Raw genomic sequence first — 26,583 nt, 5'->3', positions numbered from 1 at the left:
ATTTAATTAGAATAAAGCTGTGTGAAAATATCTGGTCCTGTGCTTGAATCAGAGAGCTTTGGTCTATCAGTGTGACAGGCTCACCTACAACCCACATTTTGCTCACTCACGTCCAAAAAACAACCGCTGACAAACATGAAGTCTAAATCTTTCTGACGGTGTCATCACTAATAACGTGTCACTGTTGTTCTGTTTTTCCCTAGCTACAAATTCTTCTGAAGCAGTTTTCTTTTCATACCACTCCTTCAACCATAGACAGGTATCTGCCTTATGTGTCAAGGAAATATCCTTGACACATCGTCTATCAAAAGTAAAAAAAAAAAAAAATACCAGCATCATCTTCTTCTGTTTATTGTGGTGTGGTATACATAATTTGATCATTAGATTAGTCAGGTCAAAGCTGCCACAGATTTTTTTAAATAAGTCGAAAAGTACAACCGTATGAACGTTGCAATTCTTAGCTACTACATACTGCACATCCTGTATGCACTACTGCTACAGACACAAAGTAATTGCTTCTAAAATGTTGCAGAAAAGATTTGATTACTTAATCTCGTACAACACTGTGGAAACCCTCAATGTGCCACTGTGACTCAGGATTCACTCACATCGGCATGAAGGATGCTTGAAGCCGAAACTAAGTATTATTGTTGTTCCTTTAAGCCAAGCCAATAACAACCCTAACGACTCCTCGTTACAGAGGAGTGGACCAGTTTCGGTCCAATCTGCTGGCTTAATGGCTTTAACGACCTCCCATTACTAAGGGGTGGACCTGTTTCGATTGAATTTGCATGTTATGTAGGCCATTGCAAGGCCTTTGTTGGGCAATGGTATAAAGCTTGTTACTCCGCATTACTCCAGACTTTTTGAATTGAGAAAGCTTCCGGGAGAGGAAGCGAAACGTCTTCAACTACGGAAAACAAGTCCAGTTGCTTTGTTTTTTTAGTTTTTTTGGAATAAATATTATCTGGCCACTTGGATTCCCTCATCAAGGATGAAACTTTAATTGCCAGCTGATCATTAGAAATCGGGGGGAGGGACTAAACAAGATGGTATATACACACACTATTCAAACAAGGAGAGCATTAAAAGTGACAAATACAAGATGAAAGAAGTGTTAAAAAAGATCTGATTCATTTCCTGATGTGTAAACACACATTCTTCAATATGAAGCATGGCAGGATAGCAATAAGTGTTGCAGTAGCCTACTCTTCCTAATCGTCTTTTTAGATGCTGAATCAAATTATAATGAATGCATCAAAGCAGCATTCACTTCACATTCCAGGGTTGGATTGATATCTTTGTTGGATGTTTGTAATTTGATTCTGTGGATGCAAAAAACACCCCAAAACATATACAGTCCTACATATGATAAATATGACATGATACAGTGATGATACAGGTTGCTTGCCAGTTAGAACTGTTTGACATCAATTAAATGGGTCAAGCAAGTGTGCAGATTGCTTTTAATGTTTTTTCAGCAAAGAATAAATAATTCTAATAGTTAGATTAAATTTAGAATATCTGTCTGTTTTAACAAGTTAACTGACTCCTAACACACCAATGCTCCTAAAATCATCTTTGGGCAAAATCACATACAGGTAAATGCCCCAAGATGTTGGATATTTATGAAACAAATTACATAATTAGAAAATCCAAAGATGCCTGTTAGTAAAGACATTTGGAGAGGGAGATTAAAGACAAAGATGAATTCATGATGATTACATTGTTTAATGTGTAGAATCTCTTAAAGCATCTAACATGATTTCAGACTCTCTGATGATCAGTAGTTTTATTCAGGTAATATCCCTCTATAGGGTAGTTCATAGTTATTGTTTTGATGCAGGTTTTTCGCTCATGCGCGCCGGACTGGTAGGCAAAAGGCGAACACAATGGCGGACGCAAACAGAGAAACCAACGAGTTCTCCACGTATTTTTCTTCTTTAGATAACATACCACAAGATTGTTTTAAGACTAAGTTGATGGTTTATGGTATCAGATTGCCAGATCCACACAGCAAAAGCCTGAAGGGACGGAGTGAGTCTGTGAAATGCTGGCCAAGTGTTCCGTACCGCGACATACAGCTGCCTTATAAACACGGCAGGCCAGTACAGACGAGAGAGCACGAAAGCCCCTTAAACCACTGGACGGCTACAATTATTTTATATCGGGAAAAAGGCTCCAGCAACGCCCGCGACGCCATGAGGGATTAATCGGTCAGAAAATGGATGGATGGATGTTGTTCACACGTTTGTGCAACAGCACAAAGCGGCGTCGGACACAGACCGTGTCTCAGCAGAGAGGAAGACCCGCCCGGTAGGTTAAAAAAACCATTGTTCACTACGGATTATTTTGGTGTTTTTGTCTTGTTAAAATGGGTGGAGGTGTCGGCGATATTGCAGCGTAAACACAGAAGTACTAGCACCCGTGAACGGGGGCGTAATGCAGCCGCTGTCTGGAGCAGCAGCCGCTTCTCCGGCCCGTAGACGTCAGCGCTACATCCGGGTCCCGCGGTTAGGCAAAAAACAGTACTGTTCTCGTCTACTACATGACAAAACGGGTGATTTAGAGCGTACTTTTAGTTAGTTTATTTTTGGAATCTAAGCAATGCCTACGACTTGTTGTGCTCCCGGTTGCACAGAGAGGCATTCCAAATCGTTGGATGTACGTTTCTGTCTTTTACCGAAGGAGGAAGGATGAAGAAAGAAATGGATATTTTCAATGAAAAGAGCGCAGGCAGACACTCCCAATGGACTGGGGGAGCCATCATACTACGACAGAATGTGCAGTCTACACTTCATCTCCGGTAAATACAACTTAATTCTGCTCTATTCATTGTTCTACTTAAATAGCGGCGGAGAGGAGGTGGCGATCGCTACACGGGCCGGAGGAGCGGCTGCTGCTGCTGTAGCAGCTGCTTCTCCGGCTCCATTACGCCCCCGTTCACGGGCGCTAGTACTTCTGTGTTTACGCTGCAATGTCGCCGACACCCCCACCCATTTTAACAAGACAAAAACACCAAAATAATCCGTAGTGAACAATGTTTTTTTTAACCTACCGGGCGGGTCTTCCTCTCTGCTGAGACGCGGTCTGTGTCCGACGCCGCTTTGCGTTGTTACACAAACATGTATGAATATCCATCCATCCATCCATCCATTTTCTGACCGCTTAATCCCTCATGGCGTCGCGGGGGTTGCTGGAGCCTTTTTCCCGATATAAAATAATTGTAGCCGTCCAGTGGTTTCATGGTTTTTATGCTCTCTCGTGTGTACTGGCCTGCCGTGTTTATAAGGCAGCTGTATGTCGCAGTATGGAACCCTTGGCCAGCATTTCACAGACTCGCTCCGTCCCTTCAGGCTTTTGCTGTCTGGATCTGGCAATCTGATACCATCAACCATCAACCTACTCTTAAAACGATCTTGTAATACGTTATCAAAAGAAGAAAAATACGTGGAGAACTCGTCAGTTTCTCTGTTTGCGTCCGCCATTGTATTCGCCTTTTGCCTACCAGTCGCGCATGCGCGAAAAACCCGGATGAAAACAATAGCAGTGAACTACCCTATACATTTTTAGATGGGATGATTTATCGCTTTCTCATTGGAGAATGATGCTGCTGCCATAGACTATTGTGCATTTAAAAAAATAGCTATTGAATAATTTAATTTTATTTATATATATTATTTTACATGTTTGATCATCAAAAGTAGGTAGGGCCGCGGCCCTACTGGCCCTACCGGTTCCGCGGTCCGTGGTTTACATTTATGACAACAATACAATGAGAGCAGCTGCGTGTGAGCTGGTTGAAGGAAGAACTTCATCAAAGCAGAAAAATGTGAAGGAGCAGCAGCTGATCAGAAAACTGCCAGTTCAGGAATCTGGTCCAACTAGATCTCTTGATAATAAAAGGGCATTGCTGTGAGACTGCTGGTAAATGACTTCGGATCCTAAGGCATGACTAATTTTTTTTCCATAAATAACCAATTAAAAATAGAATAAAATGCATTTTTAAAAATCAAACAGATGAGAAAATGTGATGGGAACAACCTTGCTTCTTTGGTTCTGCTTGAAAGGGAATTTTATTTTACCCCGGTACTACTCATAAGAAAAGTACAAATATAAAATACATTAACACAAGTTATTATAACTTCCTATTTTAAAGATATAGATCCAGGTTTTTGTAAATTCACTTTTCACTACAGCTAGCTTCAAGTTATTTTTATGTAGAATAAAACCCAAACGTTGGTTAAATTTATACTGAACTGATTCATAGTTTATGACTTAAAAATCTTTTATACTTTTTTTTTACACTCTTTTAACAGTGTTCATGTGCTGAAAGGGGACATAATATGATTTTTAATACCTTCTTTTTCACATTGGTATAATTCAGTTGTGGTCTATATAAAGTGGAACTGCATTGCTTTGGTCTGAATTCCTCGTTAGTGTTGCCTCGCAGTCCGTTCTTTACCCCTGTTGTGAGGTTTCTCTGAGAGCAACTCATTTTGGTGTCTCTTTAAATGCAAAGGATAAACTACACCCCCCCCCCCCACCCCCCTCCAGGTCACAGAGGATTTCACCATTGTCCGGCCATTTTGGTAGCCTGCTGGGGGACGGTGTAACATGGTGCACACTCAACAACTGAATATTTCCACTAATCCACTTGTAGATTTGGCATACTTTAGCTTGGACTGCAAAATCGTGACAAAAAAATAAAAATGGTGGCTTTGTGAAATTGGCTAGCTGGAAGTCTATGACCTTGTTTTGCAACTCCACAGCACGTGATGTAATTGTTCAAAAAACTTAACAGAGAACAGAGAAAACTAAATGGCTTGAAAATATGACCCAAGCAGAATATAAATATATCTATGCAGCACATGGAGAGACTAGATTAAACTTTCTGCACTCCTTAGAGACTCCAAGAACACAACAAAATGTATTTCAGGGCTAACAAAGTGGGCTGTCCCCTTTGAGGTAAAACTTTAAATAGTTAATAGATTACATAATGTCACTGTATAATATTACATTTTATTAGTTTGACTTAGTTAAAGCTGGAAAATGTAATGGGCAGAATATTTTAAAGGTTATATCTTACATAATCAGTTTTACAACAATTTTTTACAAGCCTTTCCATAACTCACCATTAGAATAACACTTATGTTTCTAGGAGGTAAATAGTCCCTGTTAGTTGAGAAACAATAAAGGGAAATGGACATGTAGCAGGGATGGCGACTTGAGGTTTTAGACTCTAAGTCGAGTAACACCGAAGCCTCATTAAATAAACAAACAAACAAAAAACTAATATGGTCCGTACATTCAGTTTTGCGTCTTCCCCAGGGGTCTCTTCCCAGTGGGACGTGCACTTCCCAGTGGGAAGCTGCAGCATGCCTGTTTTTAGATTTGTAGCATTTTTTTTCTTTTAAACAGAGTAAAGTTTACTTACGTGGAGGACTATCACATGTATAAAAGTCCTCAGACAGAAACTTGTAACTATCTGATAAGACCTCAAACAAAACCAGATTCCAGTATTTGCACTAAAGTGGTCAAATGATGTAGGTCTCAGGAAAATCTGCCATCTTTAATCATATTTTGCAAGTTGTTTAGAGCAGAAATAACAAGCATCCTCTCTGTACAAAAATTGACCAAAAACTTAACATTTAAAAATAGCTTTCTGTTTGGTTTTGGTAATTGTATTCTGGATAATCAATATTGTTCAACTTCGTAAAATTTAAAAGAAGATTAAAGACAAACAACTGGAAATCAATTTTTATCCACAAAAATGATTAAAAAGATCAATTTTTGTACTCTCAGTTTCCCATGTGAAAAAAACGACTTGGGCAGTTTCTGACAGTTCACACTTTATTAGCCATTTCCTGTGTACAGTGAAGGACTGGACATACTTCAATTTCTTGTAAAAATAATCATTAATGTTTGTAAAGTAAACGCTGGACTGTATTTACACATTAATATGTGAAATCAGGCACACAGAGCAGTTCTGAGATCAGCAGTTGGTTTAATATTTCTGCAGAAAGACAGGTAGGAAAATGAGCTAAAATTAAAGGACACCTCAGAGAAAATGCATGGAGAAGACACAGGGGAAGGCAAACATTTCCTCATATCATTTTAGGGGAAAAAAGCAGCCTCAAATCAAAAAGAAACACAACGAGGAGAAGAAAAACAAAAACAAAGAGACAGCTGAGTTTAGTTGCAGTTTAGCTTGTTGTTGTCATGGCAGTAATTCACCGCAGGGGCGGGGAGGTTCGTTCTGTCAGGAAACAACATCAGAATTCTCATTTATACACTTTAGCAGCACAATTTATGTTGACATGATGTAGGAGAACTTTGTGACTTTTTAAAAATAGTTATCAACTTGTTTTTAGCATCAATGAAGCCAGTTTTTAAATCAGTGCACAACAAAAACAAACAAACAAACCATTATTACCAAAATATTCTAAAAATGGCCAAATAAAAGTTAGTGTTACTGCAGATTATAACAGCATGAAATATTGTAAAACAGTCAATCACTAAAGGTTTCAATAAAATCCACAGAAGTATCGTGTTGCAGCACGATAAAATGTAATTTAATATATCAAGAAGCATGAATACTTATGCCCTGCTTTGGGGTTTGAGTTCAAATACTTCTTTTCCTTTTGAATCAAATTAAATGAGGGTCAATTTTCCTTCCCCCCTCCTTTAAAACTTTAGTTTTCACAAAAAGAAAAACTCAAATCTTTACACCAAATGTAATTTTATAACAATATGTTAGGTTTTCTTTCCTATTCTGAGATAGTCATACCTGGCATTAGAGAGCTTCCATGGTTCAGAGACTGGCCATCTAAATCGCTGCTGTTAGAAGAAAACAGAAGCATGCTTTTGTTAGCACGACAAATAAATGTCCATAAAAGTTTTTTCTTATAGTATTTTAGCAATACAGGACAAACTCATAGTTAAAATTCTTGTTACTGAAGTTAAGTTTTAAAGTGATTGATGCAAGTAAAAGTAGACCTGTCACCTGTGGGAGTGGAGTCATCATTTTGGTCCACGTCTGAAGTTGGTGCTGTAAACAGGAAAAAAACAACAACAACATAAACATGACATATCCCATTTATGCTGGTTAACTTTTACATTTTATTTGGGGAGTGGGGCAGGAATATTGTTTTTCTAATATTTTTTTCCTCTCATTTTGTTTGAGAGCCTTTAAATCATTAACACACACCAGACATTGGGTCCTTTACTTGTCTTCCAATAACAGCAACACAATAAGTACAAACACTGCTGCATTGTATTACAGCTGTGATCATTGAAAAGTCACAAGTGTGCAGTCTGGTAAACTCATAGAGACCAAAAGAGTGGGAGCCTGCTTATTTCCTATACTAGATGGGTGTACAGTCATTTTTATACAACCATGATGACATGAATTGGAACATTAGTGATCTGTTCGCTTTAACAACGCCTTCACCTATCTTTTAGAAATATATTTAACCCTCTACTTACCATCCCACAGTAAAAAAATAAAAATACTGAATACCAATAAGATACTGAAAGTTGTGTTGTAAAATGAGGCATAATCACCCAATACAGTTTTTTTTGGTAATACTACAGCCAAATAAATCTTAGTGGACCATATCACCCAACACTACAATGTACCAATTTCATTCTGTTTAAGATTTAATTTAAAAAATGTTGATTTCTTAATTTGTTGTTACTCTCTATGTCACCTTAAACACATTTGTTTTGCACTTTGTTTTCCTCCATGATCTATTTCTATTTTCAATATTTATTGTGTATTATTTATTAGACAGCTATTTATACCTTAAGCTGTGTTTTACTTTTCTCCCTCTCTTAAAGTGTCACAAAAATAATATAAAATTAATATTTTTAATGAAAAGAAAGCTTGTCTTCACATCTATCCATGCGTGTAGTGCCTTCAAAAGTCTTCACACCACCTGAGCTGTGGACCTCTACTCTCAAAAGTCATTGATTGTGATTTCTAAGTGGAGATTATTTTGACTGAATTTTGTTTTGAAGTAATAGATGAAAAGGGGGATGATTACAAATGCAGGCTCCAGTTTTCACATTTTTACCAATTTAGATAAATATAATTTTGGCTCTTTTTGGAGTTACAACTACATGTCGCTCTGTCTTTTAAAAGCCCGCTGATTTACATTGAAGTTTGTTGCGTTAAAAAACCGTGACAAGGTTTGAAGGGTATGAGCACGTTTGAGAGACGCTGTATGTTCTCTGCGACGCGGTCTGAAGCCTCCACCTTTAAGCCGGCACCATTTACCTTCAGTGGAGTCAAACAGCTGTTGACTCAGGTTTTGGGAGTCTTCGGTTTCCGAGTCATCTTCAAAAATATCCTCCTCGGTGGTCGCAGAGTCGGGCTTGTCAAGCTCATCGTCGTCTTTCTTAGTATCACTGCCAGCTTGACTACTCTCACTTTGTTCATCACTCAGGGACTCACTGCCAGTTTGGTCTTCATCATTGCTTTCATCCGGAGTCACTTCCTCCTCGTCCTCCTCCTTGTCATCCTCCTTGTCCTCCTCCTTGACCTCCTTCTCGTCCTCCTCCTTGTCATCCTCCTTGTCATCCTCCTTGTCCTCCTCCTTGACCTCCTCCTCATCCTCCTCGTCTGATTTCTCCTTTATTGCCTCAGCCTCATCATCATTATCATCATTATCATCATCATCATCATCATCATCATCTTTATCGTCATCATCATCATCATCAACAGTTAAGGTCTCATCACTCGAGTCATCGTCAGTGACTTTATCGGAGCCCTTGTTGTTTTCATCAACTGGAGTCTCTGAGGATTAATGGTAACATTTGGAGTGAGAAAACATGAGAAATCTGTAGTAATTTACCATTTTGAAAATGCAAGGTCCTTCAGAAATGAACACTTAAAATGTATCTGTTAAAAACAAAACTTTATTCCTCTCAGGTAGCTTTACGTGCGGTTAACAGGCTTCGTTTATCCGGCCTGTTTCTGAAAAGTTCCTCCACGGCAAAACGAGAGGCTTTAAAAACGGCATTTGCTTTACTGGGTTTCTCAGTGCTGGTCCTCAGGGACCACCGTCCTTTACGTGTTAGATGGGTCTCAGCTTCGGTACGCCTGGTTGCATTTTCTCTTCAGCATAGCATCAAGTGTTGCAGAAGACGGTTTATCACCTGTTTATTTAGGTCAAGTATGTGGCAGAAGGGGAACACCTAAAACACGAAGGGTGGTGGGTCCTGAGGATCAAGGTTGAGAAACAATGTCCTAGGGCAGGGTTTCAAACGCTAGTTCTTGTGGGTCAGTGTCCTACATTTTTAAATGTGCCCCTGGTCCAAAACACCTGAATGACTGAATCACCTTTTCAGCATGTAGTAAAGTACTACAGAATCCTGCTGGTGGCCTAATTATGTGCTTCATGTGTGTTGAAGCAGAGATTCTTTTAAAGAGGCCGACACTCAAAAGACTGGAGTTTGAGCCCCACGCTCCTGGACATACAGATTGCTGCTCTGCAATCCTTATCGTCCAAATCAGTAGATTTAAATAATTTTACCACATCCTAAATGATAATTAATAAAAACCCAAGAGCACTTGCTTTTAGTCCCTGTCTGCAAAGAAAGAATATTGATTGTATTTACCACTGGCACTCTGCCTAGAGTCTTCAACATCTAGAGAGAGAGAAAACAGATCAAATAAATTTGATTATACACCTACAGCACATCATTTCATTCAGCATGAGGGCAGGAGCACAATCCAGTGCTCAGGCCTGGACCAAACTTCCAGTTCAGTGTAAAAATAAATCACAAGACTCAATTAAAATTTGAGATGAAAGGATAAAAACTGTTTACTTTAAGATTTTGAAACTAGCAACTCTTTTGTCACAGAGGGTTAGGGTCACTTTTCTAAGGCAGTCAGGCAGTAAGTTAGGCAAAGACCCACACTATTAACTTTAAATCTGTTTATATTCTCAAACACAAACACGGGAAGAGATAAATACATTGCTATCAGCCTGTATTTGTAAATTGCATTAAGAATAGGCAAATCCTCTCTGCTTTTCCGATTTGCACCTTGAGGGTGCTCAGCTCGAGTTGCATAGATTCTGACTGTGATTAAGAGAACAATTTTGCCGTTTAAAATATTGAATTAAAGTAACATTGGAAAACCAATTTTTTATATATTAAATGGGAATAAACTCTTTATCCAGTGGGTGACTTTCAAATGCTTCATTCCCAAACCAGCCAATGTGAATGAGGATAAAAAAAAACGGATAACAACACTATTAGTAATTGCTCCTGGGCTTTTGATGTTGTCTTTGTTAAATTTATACAATTACTGCAAAGTGGTGACATACAGTCATGCCAAGAAATGTTAGTGAAGATAAAATAGGAGGTGTAATCAGATATAGTGGTAGCATGCTTTGGATGTAGTAGAAACAATATAAGTAGGAATAATGATGTCCGTGGCTATATTATATATGTAGCTGCTATAAGAGTATATTTCTTTACTGTTTCTTCGCTCATAAATTTCTGAGGAACGTTGAATAATTCGGATGTTTATAACAATGACTTACCATCAGCTTCGGCAGCAATCTCCTCCTCAAAATTGTCATTTTCTGATCCTACAAGAGGGGAAATCAGGTAGAGAAGACAGATTAGCAATGCCACTAAAGAAAAGTTCACATTTAAAAATCAAATATTCACATGGAAGGCATGCAGGAATCAGCTTAAAACCGGAAAAATGCAACAAAAAAAAAAGAAAAAAAAATCCAATCAGAGAAACCTATGTGCTACTACTAGCTCCTGCTGACTAGTTGTGGAAATTAGCAAAACTGGAGCAAAACTCAAAGGTCAGCTTTTTGTCACTATCAGCAAGGTATAAAAACAAATCAAAGAAAGAACAAACAAATACAAGAAGCTGCATTAAGTAAGTCATATTTTCCTGGGCATGTAGAGGTATGTCTACAGGTCATTCAAACACCAAGACAGCAAGAGAGAGCGGGGCTTTGAGCAGATAACAGGAAGGCTACATAAAGTACAGCAACATTTTTGAGCTTTTAACCTCTGTTTTTGTGTTTTGGTGCTGGATTTAGAAATGTTGACGTTCATTGTTAAATATATGAGATATGTAAGAATCCTCATTAAAAACAGGTTTGTTTTTCTTTCTGTTAACACACCTATATGACATTTTAAATGCGACTGAAGTGCACACATTAGTAGAAATGGCAAAAGCAGTGCAATTTCCCTGCCACACCACTAGTTGGCAGTATGTTCTTTGAAACATGACAACATGCAAGTGAGTACAAATACTCCCCGCACAAAAGGCGCCCTCACTGAATAAAACTTCAGCATGGCAGAGACTCAAATGTTTATACTGACAGACGACATGGTCTGTCGTCTGTTGCTTTGAATAATAAAACCACTGCTGTAGTTTTTATAGTGGTTGGCATCCATTACTCTGAGAGCATGCCCATGTGCTAGGGCTTCGCCATATAGGCAGATTCTGTTTTTCCGACTAAACATGAGCTGTTGTGGTGTATACAAACTGAAGAAACGCAACAAAAAGTTTCTGTTTGAATCAAAAAAATCATCTACACAATATCAGGGCATGCTGCTTTAGTAATGCTAATTTTACTCTTTAAAATGTGAATCTGTGTTTATTTCGTGTTTGTTTTCAAATAGTTAAACCCTGTTTCGAAGCGACTGCTCTCCCACAGACATGTTATGGAGTCGCCTCTGCTCCTAACACTAATAAACAATGTGTAAACAAATTATCTAAATGCTATCTTCGTCTATAACAGCTCTTAAAGTGAAATATGAATGTTTTTTTGACAGTTTTATTTGGGGACCAATTGGATCAGCGCATCTGTAATACAAACGTGTGCAGTCAAGGCGTTGAGGGTTCGGCCTCATGATGACTTATTATACAATTACAGTGGAAAAGAAACTTAAAGACAAATTTATCCATGTGAAATGTCACTTGTTTAATCTGAGGAGAGTTGTGATTTTGTCAACTCCATCACACATGTTCAATCTCCTATTGAGACCATTCTACAGTTTTGGTTGTACAGATTTGATAGATACGTCAGGGGAAGATATAACTGAGTATAAGGAAGTAAAAAGCTAAAAAAAAAATAAAGAACAGCTTGAGGCATTCTTTAGCTCTTAGAATGCAGTATGTTCTTTGAAACATGACAACATGCAAGTGAGTACAAACACTCCCTGCATAAAAGGCGTCCTCACTGAATAGTGAGCCATTCTTTAGCTCTTACCTTAATCATCTTATTTGAAACGTGACACCTGCTTCCTCATATGGAGTTTCATAACTTAAAGTACACCACTCTATATTTAAACTCCACCAATGTCACACACACAAAAGATCCTGTTCTGCTTATTCAGCAGACATGATTTAAAAAAAAAAAAAAAAAGTTTCCATAAATGTTGCTGGGTATTTTTCCAGCTAAAGGTATTAGAAACATTTATTTCCGTCTTGCCTGTTTTCATTCGGAATAGAATGTTCCTGAAGTGATGACATGCAAGGGAAGAAGGAAGACACCCAGATGAAGTGAATGAAAGACTTACCGTCAGTCGGGCCATCTGTGAAGACAAACATGTTGGACAAAAATAAGACATCAAGAGAATTGTAAAGATTAATCATGCATGCATATTTCTTCAGAATAGTAGACATAAGCAAAAAACTATAAAAGTTAAAAACTCCACTATTTGCTTTAAATTTATAATACGGTTAGATATCTACAAACATGCATGTGGAGCAGAATCTTTACAGAAAACCCACAAGGTATGGTCACTTTTGATAGAAAAAAAAGATATAGTATTTACCGGTTGCAGAATCACTTTCAGGGGATATCTCCTCACTTACATCTGCAGAAGCAAAACACCAGTTTAATGTTACTGATGGTATCTTCCAACCATCTTTTCTAAACATCTGAAGTTTGATAGAAAAACAGGCAATAAAAATTCCATAATAATACACAGACCAAAAACTTTAAACTATACTAGATTTTACCATGCATGGTCACCTTTCTTTTGAATAAAACATAAATCAAAGAACCTTTGATGTCTTTTTGGTGTGTCTGAGTGTGTTGGAATTTAATAAATGAATAGTTTCAAAGGCCACTAAGAAGGATGTACATTAATAAACTAAAAAAAAACGGGTTACCTTCACTTTCCTCAAAGCTGGTGTCGTCTGTGGGGTTAGACATAAAAATGTTAACATGGAAAAGGCATCATCCTTTAGATGTAAATATGTTATCAGTTCTGCCTTATCATGGAACACATTTCCGTTTGTTTTTTATCATGTCATTTCTTATCACAAACCAAAGATACTAGTATTAGTGTTGTTGGTGTTAAACATATTTAATTAGTCCAAAATAATTAATTAAATTAAAAAAAAATTTAAGTGACTTGTACAAATTTTCTCTTAGTGGTTCTTGCTCCCTTTGGTAAAAATAGGAAAAAACCCTAGAACAGTCCCTCCTTTGTTATAGCACCTTTTTGGGTGTCACTGTTAAATTGGCACCACCGATAACTCCCACAAACTAAATAAGAGAACCATTTAGTTTTTAACTGTATACTTTTTAAAGTTAATCAGCGTTTCTAGGAACTTAAAAATATTAATCAGTGATTTCCTGTCATGTCCTGGCCTGTCTGCATACTTGCTGCCACTCGTCCTGCACCACTGCAATCTAGATTATCTAATGTACCAGTAAACCACCTCCCTCTGGTCAGACATTACATTTCCGGCTTCCCTGGGGAATAAATATAATGTAACACCGGGACTCATTTCTCAACTATGGAAAAGGGAAGTGAACTGTGCAAGCAAAACAGCCCTGGATGAAGAACAATAGTTATGTTGCGATCACACAATGAGTAGGATAAGGAAGATAAAAAAAAAAAAAAATTAAAGCTCGCTGTTAGAGAGCTGTTTTTTTTTTCTGTTCGACCAACACAAATGTAAACACCTAGATTCATGCAAGAAAAATTAAAAAATTTTTTTTGTCAAGGTTAAACTAAACTATAACAGCATAAACCTGGGACAGTGAAATAAATGGATTCTGACCTTCAGAGCTTTCCACTGGTGTGTTAACGGTGCTCTCCACAGGATCATCTAAAATAAAAATAAAAAGATTTAAAAAAATCAAGGGTACACTATGAAAAACAAAAACTCTTTGAAACAATATCAATTAAACAATTTAAGCCTCCCAAAGGTCATTGGTGAGGGCCACGGGGTTCAAAGCTTTGGTCAATTCCCTTTACTACATTAAATTCAATTCACTTTTTTTTGCTTTTTAGCACCAATCCACAAGTCAAATGCAACCAAATCATCCAGACCAATTTCATAATTATATATACATATGTATATATACAGTATATATATATATATATATATAAACATGCCCTTCCCCCTGATGAGCTACTGCTGCCAACAAGCTGATGTTCTCTTGCCATTTTGACCCTGTTTAACTGTTTAACCCTGTCTTACTCATTTAGCTGTGTTTCTCTCCAAAATGCAGCGACTTAAGTAGTTGCTTTTGTCATTATCCCTTTACTTTTTTCTCCAATATAGAAAGTAATCCTGGGTGAGTTCTTCTGGGCTTCTGCCCCAGTCATTCTGGGCCTGGTTTAGTTGGAGGTTTCTTTCTGTTAAAAGACAGTTTTTCCTTTCCTCTGTCGCCACAGGCGTACTTGGGAAAAGGGATAATTGCAAAGTCAAAGACCCAGTGCAGTCAGTTGGGTTCCTCGGTCAGCTGGGGTGACGGGGGCACAGGAGCTAGGAGCTTGCCCTCTAACTGCTGGGTTGCCGGTTTGAACCCCTGTTTCAACTGTCTCAGTCGAAACTGGGTCTTGAAAAAAGCGCTATAAAAGTACAGACCATTTAAATAACCTTTTACCAGGGGGCATTATGATATAAATTGTCATTGAATTAGAATATATTTAATCTGTCTATATGATTGAATTGGAATGGTCTGATGATATATTGCTGGATATGAACTGAATTTGTGTGCCTGCTCAGGTGTCTTAATATTACATTTATTATGGTTTGCCAAGCTATGAGTAAAGTGAAAATAATTCAAGTGATCTCACCTTCAGTTTTGGCTGCAGAATTCTCGCTGCTTGTGTTGTCAGAAGGAGCTGAAAGTGGGAAAAAAATGAAATTAAAAATATGTAATAATAAATTATAAATAAAACAAAGACAACATGAGAAATGTTTATAACCATTATCTTACCTTCAGTTGTTTCCTCGGACATGTCACTGTTGGAGTCTTCAAAACCAAATAAAAGAAAAATAGGATTCAAAATATGTAAAACTACATTATTGAAAAGAGAGAACATGAAACAGCATCAAAGAAATGTTTATAACAATTATCTTACCTTCAGTTGGGTCCTCTGATGCGTCACTGTTGGAGTCTTCAAAAACAGATAAAAGAAAAACAGGATTTAAAATGTGTAAAACTACATTACCTGAAAACAAACATAAAACAGAATCAAAGAACAAACTGCAATTGTAATCTTACTTTCTGATTTGTCCTCTGAAATCTCGCTGTCGAGCTCTTCCATGAGAGCTGAGAGATTAAAGAAATATTTAAAATAAGTACAATAATAAAATAGAGAAGGTTCATGGATGGGGTGATGATCAGAGCATCAACATTAAATGTAGTAGTGAACCACATCAAACAACTTCAATGAAACAAAAAATTATTCTGACCTTTAGACATATCCTCAGAGTCGTCCCCAGAATCACCTTGAAAAGAAAAAAAGAATATTTATAACAGCTGTCAATCCATTGTCTAGATCTGCTGGGTCTGGTGCTTATCTCCAGTGGTAACTGAGCAAGAATTTGGGTACACCGTGGTCACATGGCATGTAACATTGCCCTCATGCAGAAAATTTATTTAGGAGAGACCAAATAACCTAACGGTTATGCTTTGGACCATAGGAGGAAGCTGGAATAACCAGAGAAAACCCAAGCATGAAAGCACAGAAATTGCAAACGCCATGCAGAAAAAGCCAATTCAGGGGTTAAAACCCGGGAACTTCTTAGTGCAAGGCAAAAGATTTAACCAATTCCCTTCCACACAGTTAGAGTCAAACGTTGTAAAAAATGTATTTACAGCAAAGACAACATAAAAACTGAATAAATTAAATCTTAATCTGACCTCCACTTTTACCCCCAGACATTTTGACGTTGATGCCATCAGAAGCGTCTAGAAAAAGAAACATAACAAAACAGAGTTGAGGCCCGATTAGATGAAGAGATCTGGGGTAGAAATAATCAGGTTGACGTCAAATTGTTGACAATTTGTGTCTTTGTTATTTCAATTGTATTTTTCTGAGAAACTAATAATGTAGTAATAAACGGACAGTGAGACACTAATAAAGAGATACATATACCAAACTGTACCTTTTTCAGACTCCTCTGTCTGTTCACTGTCACCTGAATCAGTTAAAAGAGGAAGAATTAAGCATATAAGATTGAATCGGTATATCAGCATTCAATAAAACTGTACTAAAATGTCAAGAGAACATTATACTGACTCTCAATGGGCTCATCAGTTTCATCTGATTCTGAGACGTCTGAAGGACAAACGAACAAGAACACAGTTAAACTCGAAGGTGGATAAAATACATGTATATTTAAACAAAAATGGGGCCAGTGGGTAAATATAGAAATAGGTAAACTGAAAAAAATAACGCATTTTACTCACTTTTACTGGCAGAGTCTGAGCCGTCATCTGTGAAATCAAATCACACAGTTTTTGTTAAATTGTTTTATGTGACAGAGGATGCCACAGCAAAAGTAGTAACAATTGATGGAAGCTGTAAAACAGGCAGGTCCCAGGCTCTTCAGAATCGGTGACAGGACCTCAGCCATCAGCACTAAACATTGTTCTTATCTTCAACACCCTGTTCACCCATGACTCTGTTGACTCCCATAAGGAGAACACCAGAACTCCTTATGCACTCTTTACACTTTTCCCCTCAGGCTGGAGGTACTGAAGTGTCAATCGCAGCACCCTCAGACTTCTTGCTCTAGGCTTTATAAACCACTGACAGTTCTCTGTAATCATCTACACACACTCACTAATCTTATTAGATATTTATTTCTCATAACTTCCTCTGCTCATTGCACACAGCTGATTTAGAACATTAGTACGATCATTGTTTGTATTTTTGTATATGTGTATATCTAATGACAACATCAACATCGGAGTAAAATTATCTCCATGAACTGAAACCTTTGTTTTAAAAGAAAAGCTGTCGTGGTGACATTTCTTTTTATCTGCACACCTTTTTTTTTCTTCTTTGAAGTTAAGTCATCTCAGTCTTCTCAGAAGTGGATCGAATACGGAGTAAGGAGCTTCAGTGAAGAGCCCATTGTTGCTCCACTGGTTTCAGGTTCAGCCTGACTGAGCACTGACGTGTCATAACGTTGATGTGGGAAGCACATGAAACCCAACTGAACTACGTTGCATTTTCAAGTCCAAAACCAGTGGGATCCTAAGTGATCCAATGATAAAAATAATGACTTCTTCCACTGGTCCTTTTGTGAGGGTACGCAGTTGAAATGTGATATTTATGGGGGAATGGTGGCCTATTGGTTAAGGGCAAGGCATCCTGGGAAAGCTGCAATTTCCCTGGTTCAAATTCCACAGACAGCCACCCTCGGTCCTTGAGCAAGACCCTTAGCCCCAGAATGCTCCCTGGGCCCTGCACAGTGGCAGCCCACTATAATTTTATGGATCCTAATTCACTTAAAACAGAATTTAGTCTGATTTAATGTCAAACAGTGACAAACAAAAAGGTTATGTGTCTTTGTATAAAGTGTCTGTAAATGTTTGGTTTCAACTGTATTTGACAACAATTCAATAATAATATGTCGGTAGTAGTAGGCTAACTGCTACTAGCAAAACAAGCTAATAAAGTATTAATCTGCATTTGCTGTTTAACAGAGGCTTTATTGTGTGTCTGAAAGATTTATTGAGAGCAAAACTGTAGTTCTTTTATTTCTTAAATGTAGCTATCGATAAAGTTTACATGCAAGGCAGCCATATTGGATTTTGAGGTCGGGGCTGGTGAGAGAATTAGGTTTCCAGTTTTAGAAAAACCATTCTGTTTATTTTTAAACGTCATTCTCGAAAAGGCATTCAGTTTTGTAAAAAAAAGGGGACTTCATAAAAAATATAATTTGACAAAATTTGCAGTACTAAAGAATAAGAAAAACAGAACAATTCTCAATCTTGTTTTACTGCTGTTCCCTGTGTTGATGCTGGTACCTGGAAAACTTGGGGTAGAAGATGTGATCACAAAAGGTTTGACAACCCCTGAATTAAAGCTGAGTGATTGGAACAACGAAATGTATCGGGATATTTATTTGCTATATTTAATGGTTTGAAGAAGAAATTATGTTTTCATTCTATATTAAAAGCCCAGTTTCTGACAAAAAATCTGTTACAATACAAGCTTAGGGAGCTAAGTTAAATAAGTAATAAAACGACAAATTAAATCTACTGGATAAATGAAATTGTAAGAAACTAATTAAGTTATTGTAAAAATTGCTGGACTTCATAGATTTATAACAACATATTTACAATTAGCAATATATTAATGTACAATTTGAAATTTGAAATGCAAATATATTTGAGTAAAGGCAGAAAATAATGCAAATCAAGTTGAAATTACTATTGGTCTCTTCTCCATCTTGAAAAAAATGCTGATATAATGGTGGCCCAATTGACTCAACTCTGTTGTCTGTCTTATGGAATTTTAAAGTCTACCTTTATAGTTGTTAGTTACATTATCTGTTTCTCAATAAATTGTTGTAATTGTTTTTTTCACTAACTATGGCCTTAATATGCATCAGGAGACTTCCACGGAGTAACTGGCCTCTCAGAACATTTTGTTTTACTTGGCTGACTTTGAGAGAGTTGTAGAGAGAATAAGTTAGACTGAGATGTTGTTGGGTATATTTCTAATTTTTCAGTGTTTAAATGCTTACATATTTCCTAATTTTCTTAGCTGAAAAGGGCAAACGTTTAACAGTGCAAGGATCCTTGAACACATCCAGCAAAGTTAATTAAATATAAATGTGGATGAACATGATTCTGTGTCCGTTTTTGGGGATTTTGTTTTGTCTTTTGCCTCACCTTCAGAGCTGTTCAGTACTTCCTCAGTCTCCACCGAACCAGCTGAGAAACACATGGAAAATGAGGAATTTAAGCATGCCGCTTTATAATGCACAAATAATCTTTTTGTGTGTAGCATTAATGTGAGAATCAAGTAGAATGTGAGTTTCAGTGTGAGTGCTGTGGCGAGGGATGAACTCAGACTCACACTGATTAGGTGACTCTGTTCCCTTGTTGGACTCTGTGGGAGCTGAAACATGAACATAGGAGGAGGGATGGACAGGTGAGCATTCAGGTAAACACACAGGTACAAGTAAAGAAAAATCAAATTGCCATCTTTGGGATTTAATAAACATGTTATAGTTTATAACGAGCCACAATATTTCATACATACAGATTTTACAATGATGAGAACATTAATAATATGAAAAATTTGTGTTTGCAGGAACCTGAATAAAAAGCACTAATGGTTTCCTAAACATACTGATATAAAAACACAAATGTTCTTGTGTATTTTTGTTGTCAGAAATGTTGGGAACATTTATGTCAGGTTGGCATCCATTAAGGAAAGAAGACATGCAAGAAACAAGCATGAAACCTATTACCTTCGTTGCTCTCAGTGACAGAAGAATCTGCATCATTTTCATTCAGCTCAACTGGAAGACAAACGAGATGACGAATGTTGATTTACAGCCGTGTATTTGTAAAATACAAAAACAAAGATACGGTTAACATTCTTCTTTAATTTTTTTTAAAAGCAAAACATTTCCTTTGCACTTTAAAGAGACTGACCTGAAATGTCCTCAGAAGACTCTGAAGCTGCCCAGAGACAAACAGGTAGAAAAACATAAAAAAAAAAAAATTTTTTTAAATGCCCTCATACGAATAACTCCCGCAATATACAAAGGGGAAACATTGGAAAAATGTGATAGCATAAATATATCCTGGCCTGTGTATAAAATAATATATATATATATATATATATATATATATATATATATATATATATATATATATATATATATATATATATATATATATATATATATATATATATATATATATATAAACAGCCACTATATGAATCCAGCAAAGTGTTTTGTTTATTGTGTTCACAAACAAAAATCCCCTTGGCTCATTATGTCCAATACAGGGAAATAAGGGAAATATAACTCTTTTAAAACTAAAAAATGGACCTTATCCATTTATGACACACAGAGGGATATCTTTACATTAACTTTGATGATTTTTCTTTACAGCTACTGAGAACCCACCATGTTTTTCTCAGAAAGTATACCTTTTGGCAAGGACTATACTTTAAAAAAAAAAATCTTTTTTTAACAATAAAAGGTACAGGACAGTAATGATATGGATCAGAAATTACCAACTACCTTGACTGTTGTCAGTCAAAGAAGCATCAGTTTCCAATAATTCAGCTAAAAAAAAAAACAGATGAAAATAAATCTAAGTTAGTTGAACAACAAACCATACACATATACACAACAAAAATAATAGATATGGATAAAACAATTGTTTTTAATTTATAACAAATATTCACTGAAGAATTCAAAGGGAAATCATATTTCCTTCACATGCAAAACTCCTCCAGACAATATATACACAAGTTTAAACAAGCATTAGTTAGTTTCTGGTTTAAGGGTATACCACAGGTTATTAGATAGAGTTCAGTGTTTTTGGTTTTAAAAATTATAGTAGCAACTTAACCTGATACTGAAAGTATATTTTTAACAAAACTAATTTGAGGTTTGTTTGATATTTCTGATTAGACAATATTCTTTGTGTATTTTACTGATTCCTGCCATTGTTTTCAGACCAATTCTAGAGATTAAGCCTATATGTGTATATCTGCATTAAAATGTAAGTAAATATGAATAAATATTGTAATAGAGGTGGTAACAGTGGCTGAATTTCGATTTCCTGTTTTGCATCTTTACTTCTGTGTTTTACATATTAGCCGTATGACTGTAACACAGTTACAGTAACACTGTAATCCCATTTCCTGCAGAGCGGAACTTTTGTATATTAATATTGCATTAAAATGAAAAAAGAAGGAAATGGGGTTTGGTTGAAATATGGAACTGGGGATCTGAAACTGTAGATTTCATTGTCTTTAAAGAGAGGGAATTGTTCTATTTTGTATTTTGGATAATACTAAAGAAAACAGAGTTAAGAAGAAAAAGGTTGAAAACAAAACATAGAATAATTAAATATTTACCTTCAGTCTTGGGCGCAACTGTTTCGGTTTCATCTGACTCATTTTCATCTGACTCAGCTTAAAGACAAATACATATATTATTGATCATTACATTTTGCAACTGAACAAAATAATGACAAAAACATAAATATATCCTGAGAGTTAACATGACCTAATGAATCCTTTACACCATAAATGACACTGACCTGGCATCTTAGTTGTTTCATCTGAGCCTGATTGAGTTCAAAAATACAAACAGATAAACATGAAGTAAATCAGTTTCCATATAACCATTGTAGAATAAATAATAAAAGTATAAAGAAATAGATATAAAGGCAGTTTTAGAGTCAGGTAAATCTAGAGGTTTGTAAACACTGAGAAATATGATTTAGCACTCAGGTTAACTCACGTGCAAACACAACGAACAAAAAAGCCATAGAAATCTTTGAAAGGAGCATATTTACTGTTTGCTTAAGGCGTTTGCAGTCTTTGTTCTCCGTGCATTCATTACATAATAGGTATTACTGTGTTATTACCTGGCTTTGAGGTCACAGGGTTATCTGTAGTTTCCTCTAAAAAAATAAAAAGGTTACAACGTTTTTAAAAAACCCTCAAATGGTTTCAGCAAGTGAGAATACTTTTTAAAAGATTATTTTGCTATTACCGTTGAGGTGGGCCACCAGAGCTGCTCTTCTCTCTTTAAGAAATGGAAAAATGAACAAGATTTAGCTATGAGGACAATACTGATGGTGTTCAGAACTGCAGTGACCACCGCAGCCTGTAGAGGGCACTGCTTGCTCAATGCTTCCTACGTCTGTTTTATGATTGGCTGCCTCCTGTGTATTATGTAAACACAAGAAGAGATTTAAGTAATAAAAGCTGATATTTACCATCTTCTGGAGAGCTCGCTGTAAGACAAAGAAAAAACAACAACAAAGAAATTAGTCAAACTTCTTGATAAAATATAGTATTTTTGCTAAAACTATATATATATATATATATATATATATATATATATATATATATATATATATATATATATATATATATATACATATATGTAAGAAAGATACAGCTGAAGTATTTTTTTTGTATCTTATAATTTACTCTGCTTCCCTGGGTATACATCTAATGTGAAACAGGAACATTTGCTGTTAGCTCCAATCTTTGGAAGTCAGGACAGTGATTCAAGCACATAGGTAGTGGCTTTAACTTGTTCAGTCTGAGCAGCCATTAAACACTAAACTGGAACTGTGTGACAAACAAGACCAGAAGGGCAGCCATGTTTTTTCTAGCAACCACGCACAAAAAGGAACATGGTAAGCCTCAGCACCCCAGATCTCCAGGCCTCCAGCTGAAAGCACGTCTTTGCCAAGATATCGTAAAACAAAAAGACCCATCAACAGTCCGAATTTTTTTTTTTTTTGAGATATAAGGATAATAAAGGCAACATATCTTTCTTACCATCACAAACGTAAACATAGGAAGTTTGGTGAATGCTACTTGGACCTTAACTACAATTATCTGACTTGAAATTAAAAATAAAATAAAACCAATAAATGTTTCTTAGACAAATAGATGAGATCAATTTAAAGATTGGACTTTTAATTTTTTTTGCTGCTTTAATTCAGGACAAACTAATTTCAAGGGTTTACCAGGGTGCCAGAAATATGGAGGGAGCTGAGAGAAAAGCTTTAGTTTGTACATTTAAAAATATCAAATCTGCTACTGTTTTATGTCTCACTTATAGAGCAGCAGCAAATGTCTAGACAAGCAGATGCAAAACATAACACATTTGAATGTGATTGTGATCAAACTTAAATCAGGGATTATATTCTAATATCAAGTCAAAATCACTGTATAGGTATATTTACATTTACATATTGAGGTTCTAAAACATGGATTGCAATTTATTATTCCATAACTTTTTACTGGTAATTTCCCCAGATTACAGGCATAAATACAGTGAACAATACAGGGTACTGCTGATGACGTCACGGCTTACTTTGGAGTGGAGCTGCGAGAGAAACAGCAGCGAAGGCGCAGAGCAGCAGCACAGAACATCTAAAACACACAAAAAGAAACACCTCAGGACATCTCCAATGCAAAGCAGTCAGGAGGATTTGAATGCAGCATGTTTGAATACTGCTTCCCTTTACAACAACAAAGAAAAGGCAGGAACATAATTTAGTCTGTAGACATTTTCATTTGTATTTGACTCCATCAAAAATATAAATGTAGTTTTTTGCAAAATATTTAGAGTTTTTTTTAAAAACGCAAAAAACAAACAAACAGGAGATTTGAGAGTAAACATTGAAGAGTAAATAATAGATTCATACAGATAATATGAATCCATGGAAGAATGGCTGCTGATAAATCTCAGGTGTGTTCAGTGGCTGCTGGGGGAAACCATTACCCAACCTGAAGGGTTAAATGGCTTTCTTTGTGTTTCTCTACAGCACAGGGGGAAAAAAACCCCTCACAAAGCGTCTCTTCTTTTCCAATGTATAGAGAGCCACAAGCTGCAATAGAAAACCAGCGCAGACGTTCAAAGAGATGGAAATGCTTTTAGGTTCATGATGGGAATCTATGTTGAGTCCTTCAGTCTGGAAACACTGCAGTCTTTTTTTAGGGGGGTTAATTGAGAGGGAACGGGCAAAAAGTAAAATAAAAAGGTGCATAAAAAACGTCAACATATTTTAAACAATGCTAGGCTAGGCATAATTTGATTTAAAAAGAAAGAATAAAAAGCTACTTTTCTATTGAGGTTTTTACCAAACGACAGCATCGATGCATCACTATTTTTTTTTTTATTGTAACAAGCAAATATCAAATAAACGTTGCCAAGAACAATGAAAATGAATCACAGAAGCTGACGGGCCCGAGATGTTTCAACAAGCACACGGTGTACACTGGTAACTTTAACACTGAGCAGAGCTGTTAAGTCTAAACGTTCACTTTTATATATGTTCAGGCGAAATTTGTGATGTAAAAATGATTTAGTTCCTTTAGTGATTCTAAAGACTAGAAGCCGACATATAGTCTGGCAGTAAAACCAGGCGGTTAACAGAAAAAAATAAACAGGTTTAGGAGCACAGTAACGTGAAATGTTTACTCACCGTCCAAACATGTTGCTTTTTTTTTCAGCAGGAAATACAACTCAGAGGAAACTTCAGTGAGTGTCTGAACTCAGCTGAAGCGGAGCGGCAGCGTTTTATACTCCGACTCTCCTCCTCCTCCAACTCCTCCCTCCCTACTTGCTTCTGATCACCTGAGTGTTTTCCTGTTAGTCCACTTTGAATACAATGATTCAGCTTGATTGTTTTAGACCAAACAGCAGCTGAATCTACTGTCCCTCCAATCCCATCACTCAGCAGAAAATGTACTTGCTGGAGTTAAGGGTCAGAACAGCTTTAAGGGCACAGATAGGACTATCAACCATTTATCATCATTCCATTGGAGCTACTAAGTACAACTTTTGAAATCTACCAGAAAGAGCCTTTTAATTCAGTCAAGTATTTAATATTTTTGAGACTTTTGCAAACTTTAAAGTATTGTGATCATAGTTTTCTGTAATAAAGAGGTAACCTTGATGGCTGGGAAATTGGAAAGTGATATTACGTGTCACTGAAATGGCTCCTATAACTGGTCATTTTGACATAAAAATCACTAACCTAAATTTAACAAGGTACATGCTTATCGTAATCTTCTGACGTACGCTCAGCAGTTTTCCAAGGTTGAGGCATTTTGTTTTTGTCTCAGTACAAGCAGATTGGGGAAAATACAATCACCCAAGTCTTTGTTGGAATCGTTCTCCCCTCCTTCTATGTATATTTATCTTTTGCTCGAGATAATTTCATCTTGTTAGTTTTGGGAACTCTCCCGATTGTCATGTCCTGATTCCTCTGAGGTTTATCTTAGCTTTCAGATTGATGCACGTGGGAAAGAAAGCAATTTTGGTAGAATGTAGCCCTGAAGTCGCAACTTGGAGATATTTAAGCTAATTTTCTACCACTGTTATTTACTGACAAAATATAAACCCATCTGCCACTTTATTAGATCCACTGGCCTGTACCAGGTTGGAGAACCCTTGCATTCAGAGCTACCTTATTATTTTTTTTTTTTTGTGGTATAGATTCAAAAGGTATCAGAACAGTTCCTCAGAAATTTGGACCATGACACGACAGCATCTGATTGTTGCTGCAGATTTATTGGCTGGACTTCCTTGACGCAAATCTCCCGTTTCTCCACACCCCAAAGGCGCTCCCCTGCATTAGCTTTTGGTGACAGTGGAGGACATTGGAGAAAAGTGAATTTGTCATGTTTAAGATAATTTGAGGTTTGTGGTATTCTGCATGCAAGGGTGAATGGTGGCCTAGTGGTTGGAGCAGGATGATCGCATCCTGGAGAGAAATCAAGTTCTCCGGGGTTCAATCACATAGACTGCTACTCTGTGTCCCTGAGCAAGACCTTCAGCCCCAGAATGCTCCCTGGGTGCTGCATAAGGCTCTGTAGGTACTGAGGGTTTAATGTGTGGCAAAAAATATTCCCTTCACTGGTATGTTACCACTTCAAGCCTTAAAAATCAATACAGGGCAGATGGATCCCTCTCATGTTGCTTCTACTAAATTCTGAGTGTATCACCTGAATATGGCAGCTAAAATTGAACAAGGCAACATTTTCCCAATCTGTTGTTGCCAGGTTTTGGTGATTTTGCTTGAATTGTAGCATGACTTTCCTGTTCTCAGCTAACAAGAGTGTAGGGCTTTGCTGCTGTAGCCCATCAACTTCAAGCTTTAACATGTTCAGAGCCAGTATTCTGCACACCTTGGTTTAACAAGTGGTTATTTCAGAATCAGAATCAGAAACACTTTAATAATCCAAGAGGGAAATTATTTCCGTTACATGCTCCATATATACAAACAATATATATATATATATATATATATATATATATATATATATATATATATATATATATATATATATATATATATATATATATATATATATATATATATATATATATATATATATATATATATATATATATATATTTATATATATATATATATATTTATTGTTTGTATATATAGACATATATGTCTATATATACGGGCCAATATATATATGGGGCTAGTGTGTCGTAGAGATGGTGTGAAACGTTGTCCAAGATGGACTGAAGCCTGGACAGCATCCTCCTCTCTGCCACAGTTGTCAGACAGTCTAGCTGCTTCCCCA

The 26,583-nt window shown here is 36.6% G+C and overlaps 1 protein-coding gene across 4 annotated transcripts; it reads right to left on the bottom strand.

Annotated features, from left to right (window-relative positions):
* Positions 1–5,832: 5,832 nt before the first annotated feature.
* On the bottom strand, positions 5,833–24,542 carry stm (starmaker). 4 transcript variants are annotated; one of them, XM_036145366.1, is made up of 31 exons: positions 24,462–24,542; positions 23,348–23,406; positions 22,233–22,250; positions 22,007–22,039; positions 21,879–21,914; positions 21,549–21,575; positions 21,364–21,420; positions 20,519–20,563; positions 19,920–19,946; positions 19,733–19,783; positions 19,336–19,377; positions 19,149–19,190; positions 16,710–16,736; positions 16,540–16,578; positions 16,406–16,438; positions 16,161–16,208; positions 15,710–15,745; positions 15,519–15,566; positions 15,376–15,411; positions 15,231–15,266; positions 15,088–15,135; positions 14,063–14,110; positions 13,163–13,189; positions 12,823–12,864; positions 12,565–12,579; positions 9,625–9,654; positions 8,465–8,800; positions 8,282–8,419; positions 7,007–7,051; positions 6,791–6,840; positions 5,833–6,259 (listed from the first exon to the last, which is right to left on the bottom strand). In XM_036145366.1, exons 1-30 carry the CDS (start codon positions 24,470–24,472, stop codon positions 6,830–6,832), a joined length of 1,491 nt encoding a protein of 496 aa, XP_036001259.1. In that variant the 5' UTR covers positions 24,473–24,542; the 3' UTR covers positions 5,833–6,259; positions 6,791–6,829. The 4 variants fall into 4 exon arrangements, with proteins under 4 accessions (XP_036001259.1, XP_036001256.1, XP_036001257.1 ...); XM_036145363.1 differs by having other exon boundaries at positions 8,282–8,800; XM_036145364.1 differs by having other exon boundaries at positions 6,791–6,837; positions 8,282–8,800.
* Between the last annotated feature and the right edge of the window lie 2,041 nt (positions 24,543–26,583).

Source organism: Fundulus heteroclitus, chromosome 13 (genome assembly GCF_011125445.2).
Source record: "Fundulus heteroclitus isolate FHET01 chromosome 13, MU-UCD_Fhet_4.1, whole genome shotgun sequence".
NCBI classification, from domain to species: domain Eukaryota; kingdom Metazoa; phylum Chordata; class Actinopteri; order Cyprinodontiformes; family Fundulidae; genus Fundulus; species Fundulus heteroclitus.
The sequence above is the reverse complement of the archived record's forward strand: the minus strand, read 5'-3'. Positions and strand labels throughout refer to the sequence as shown.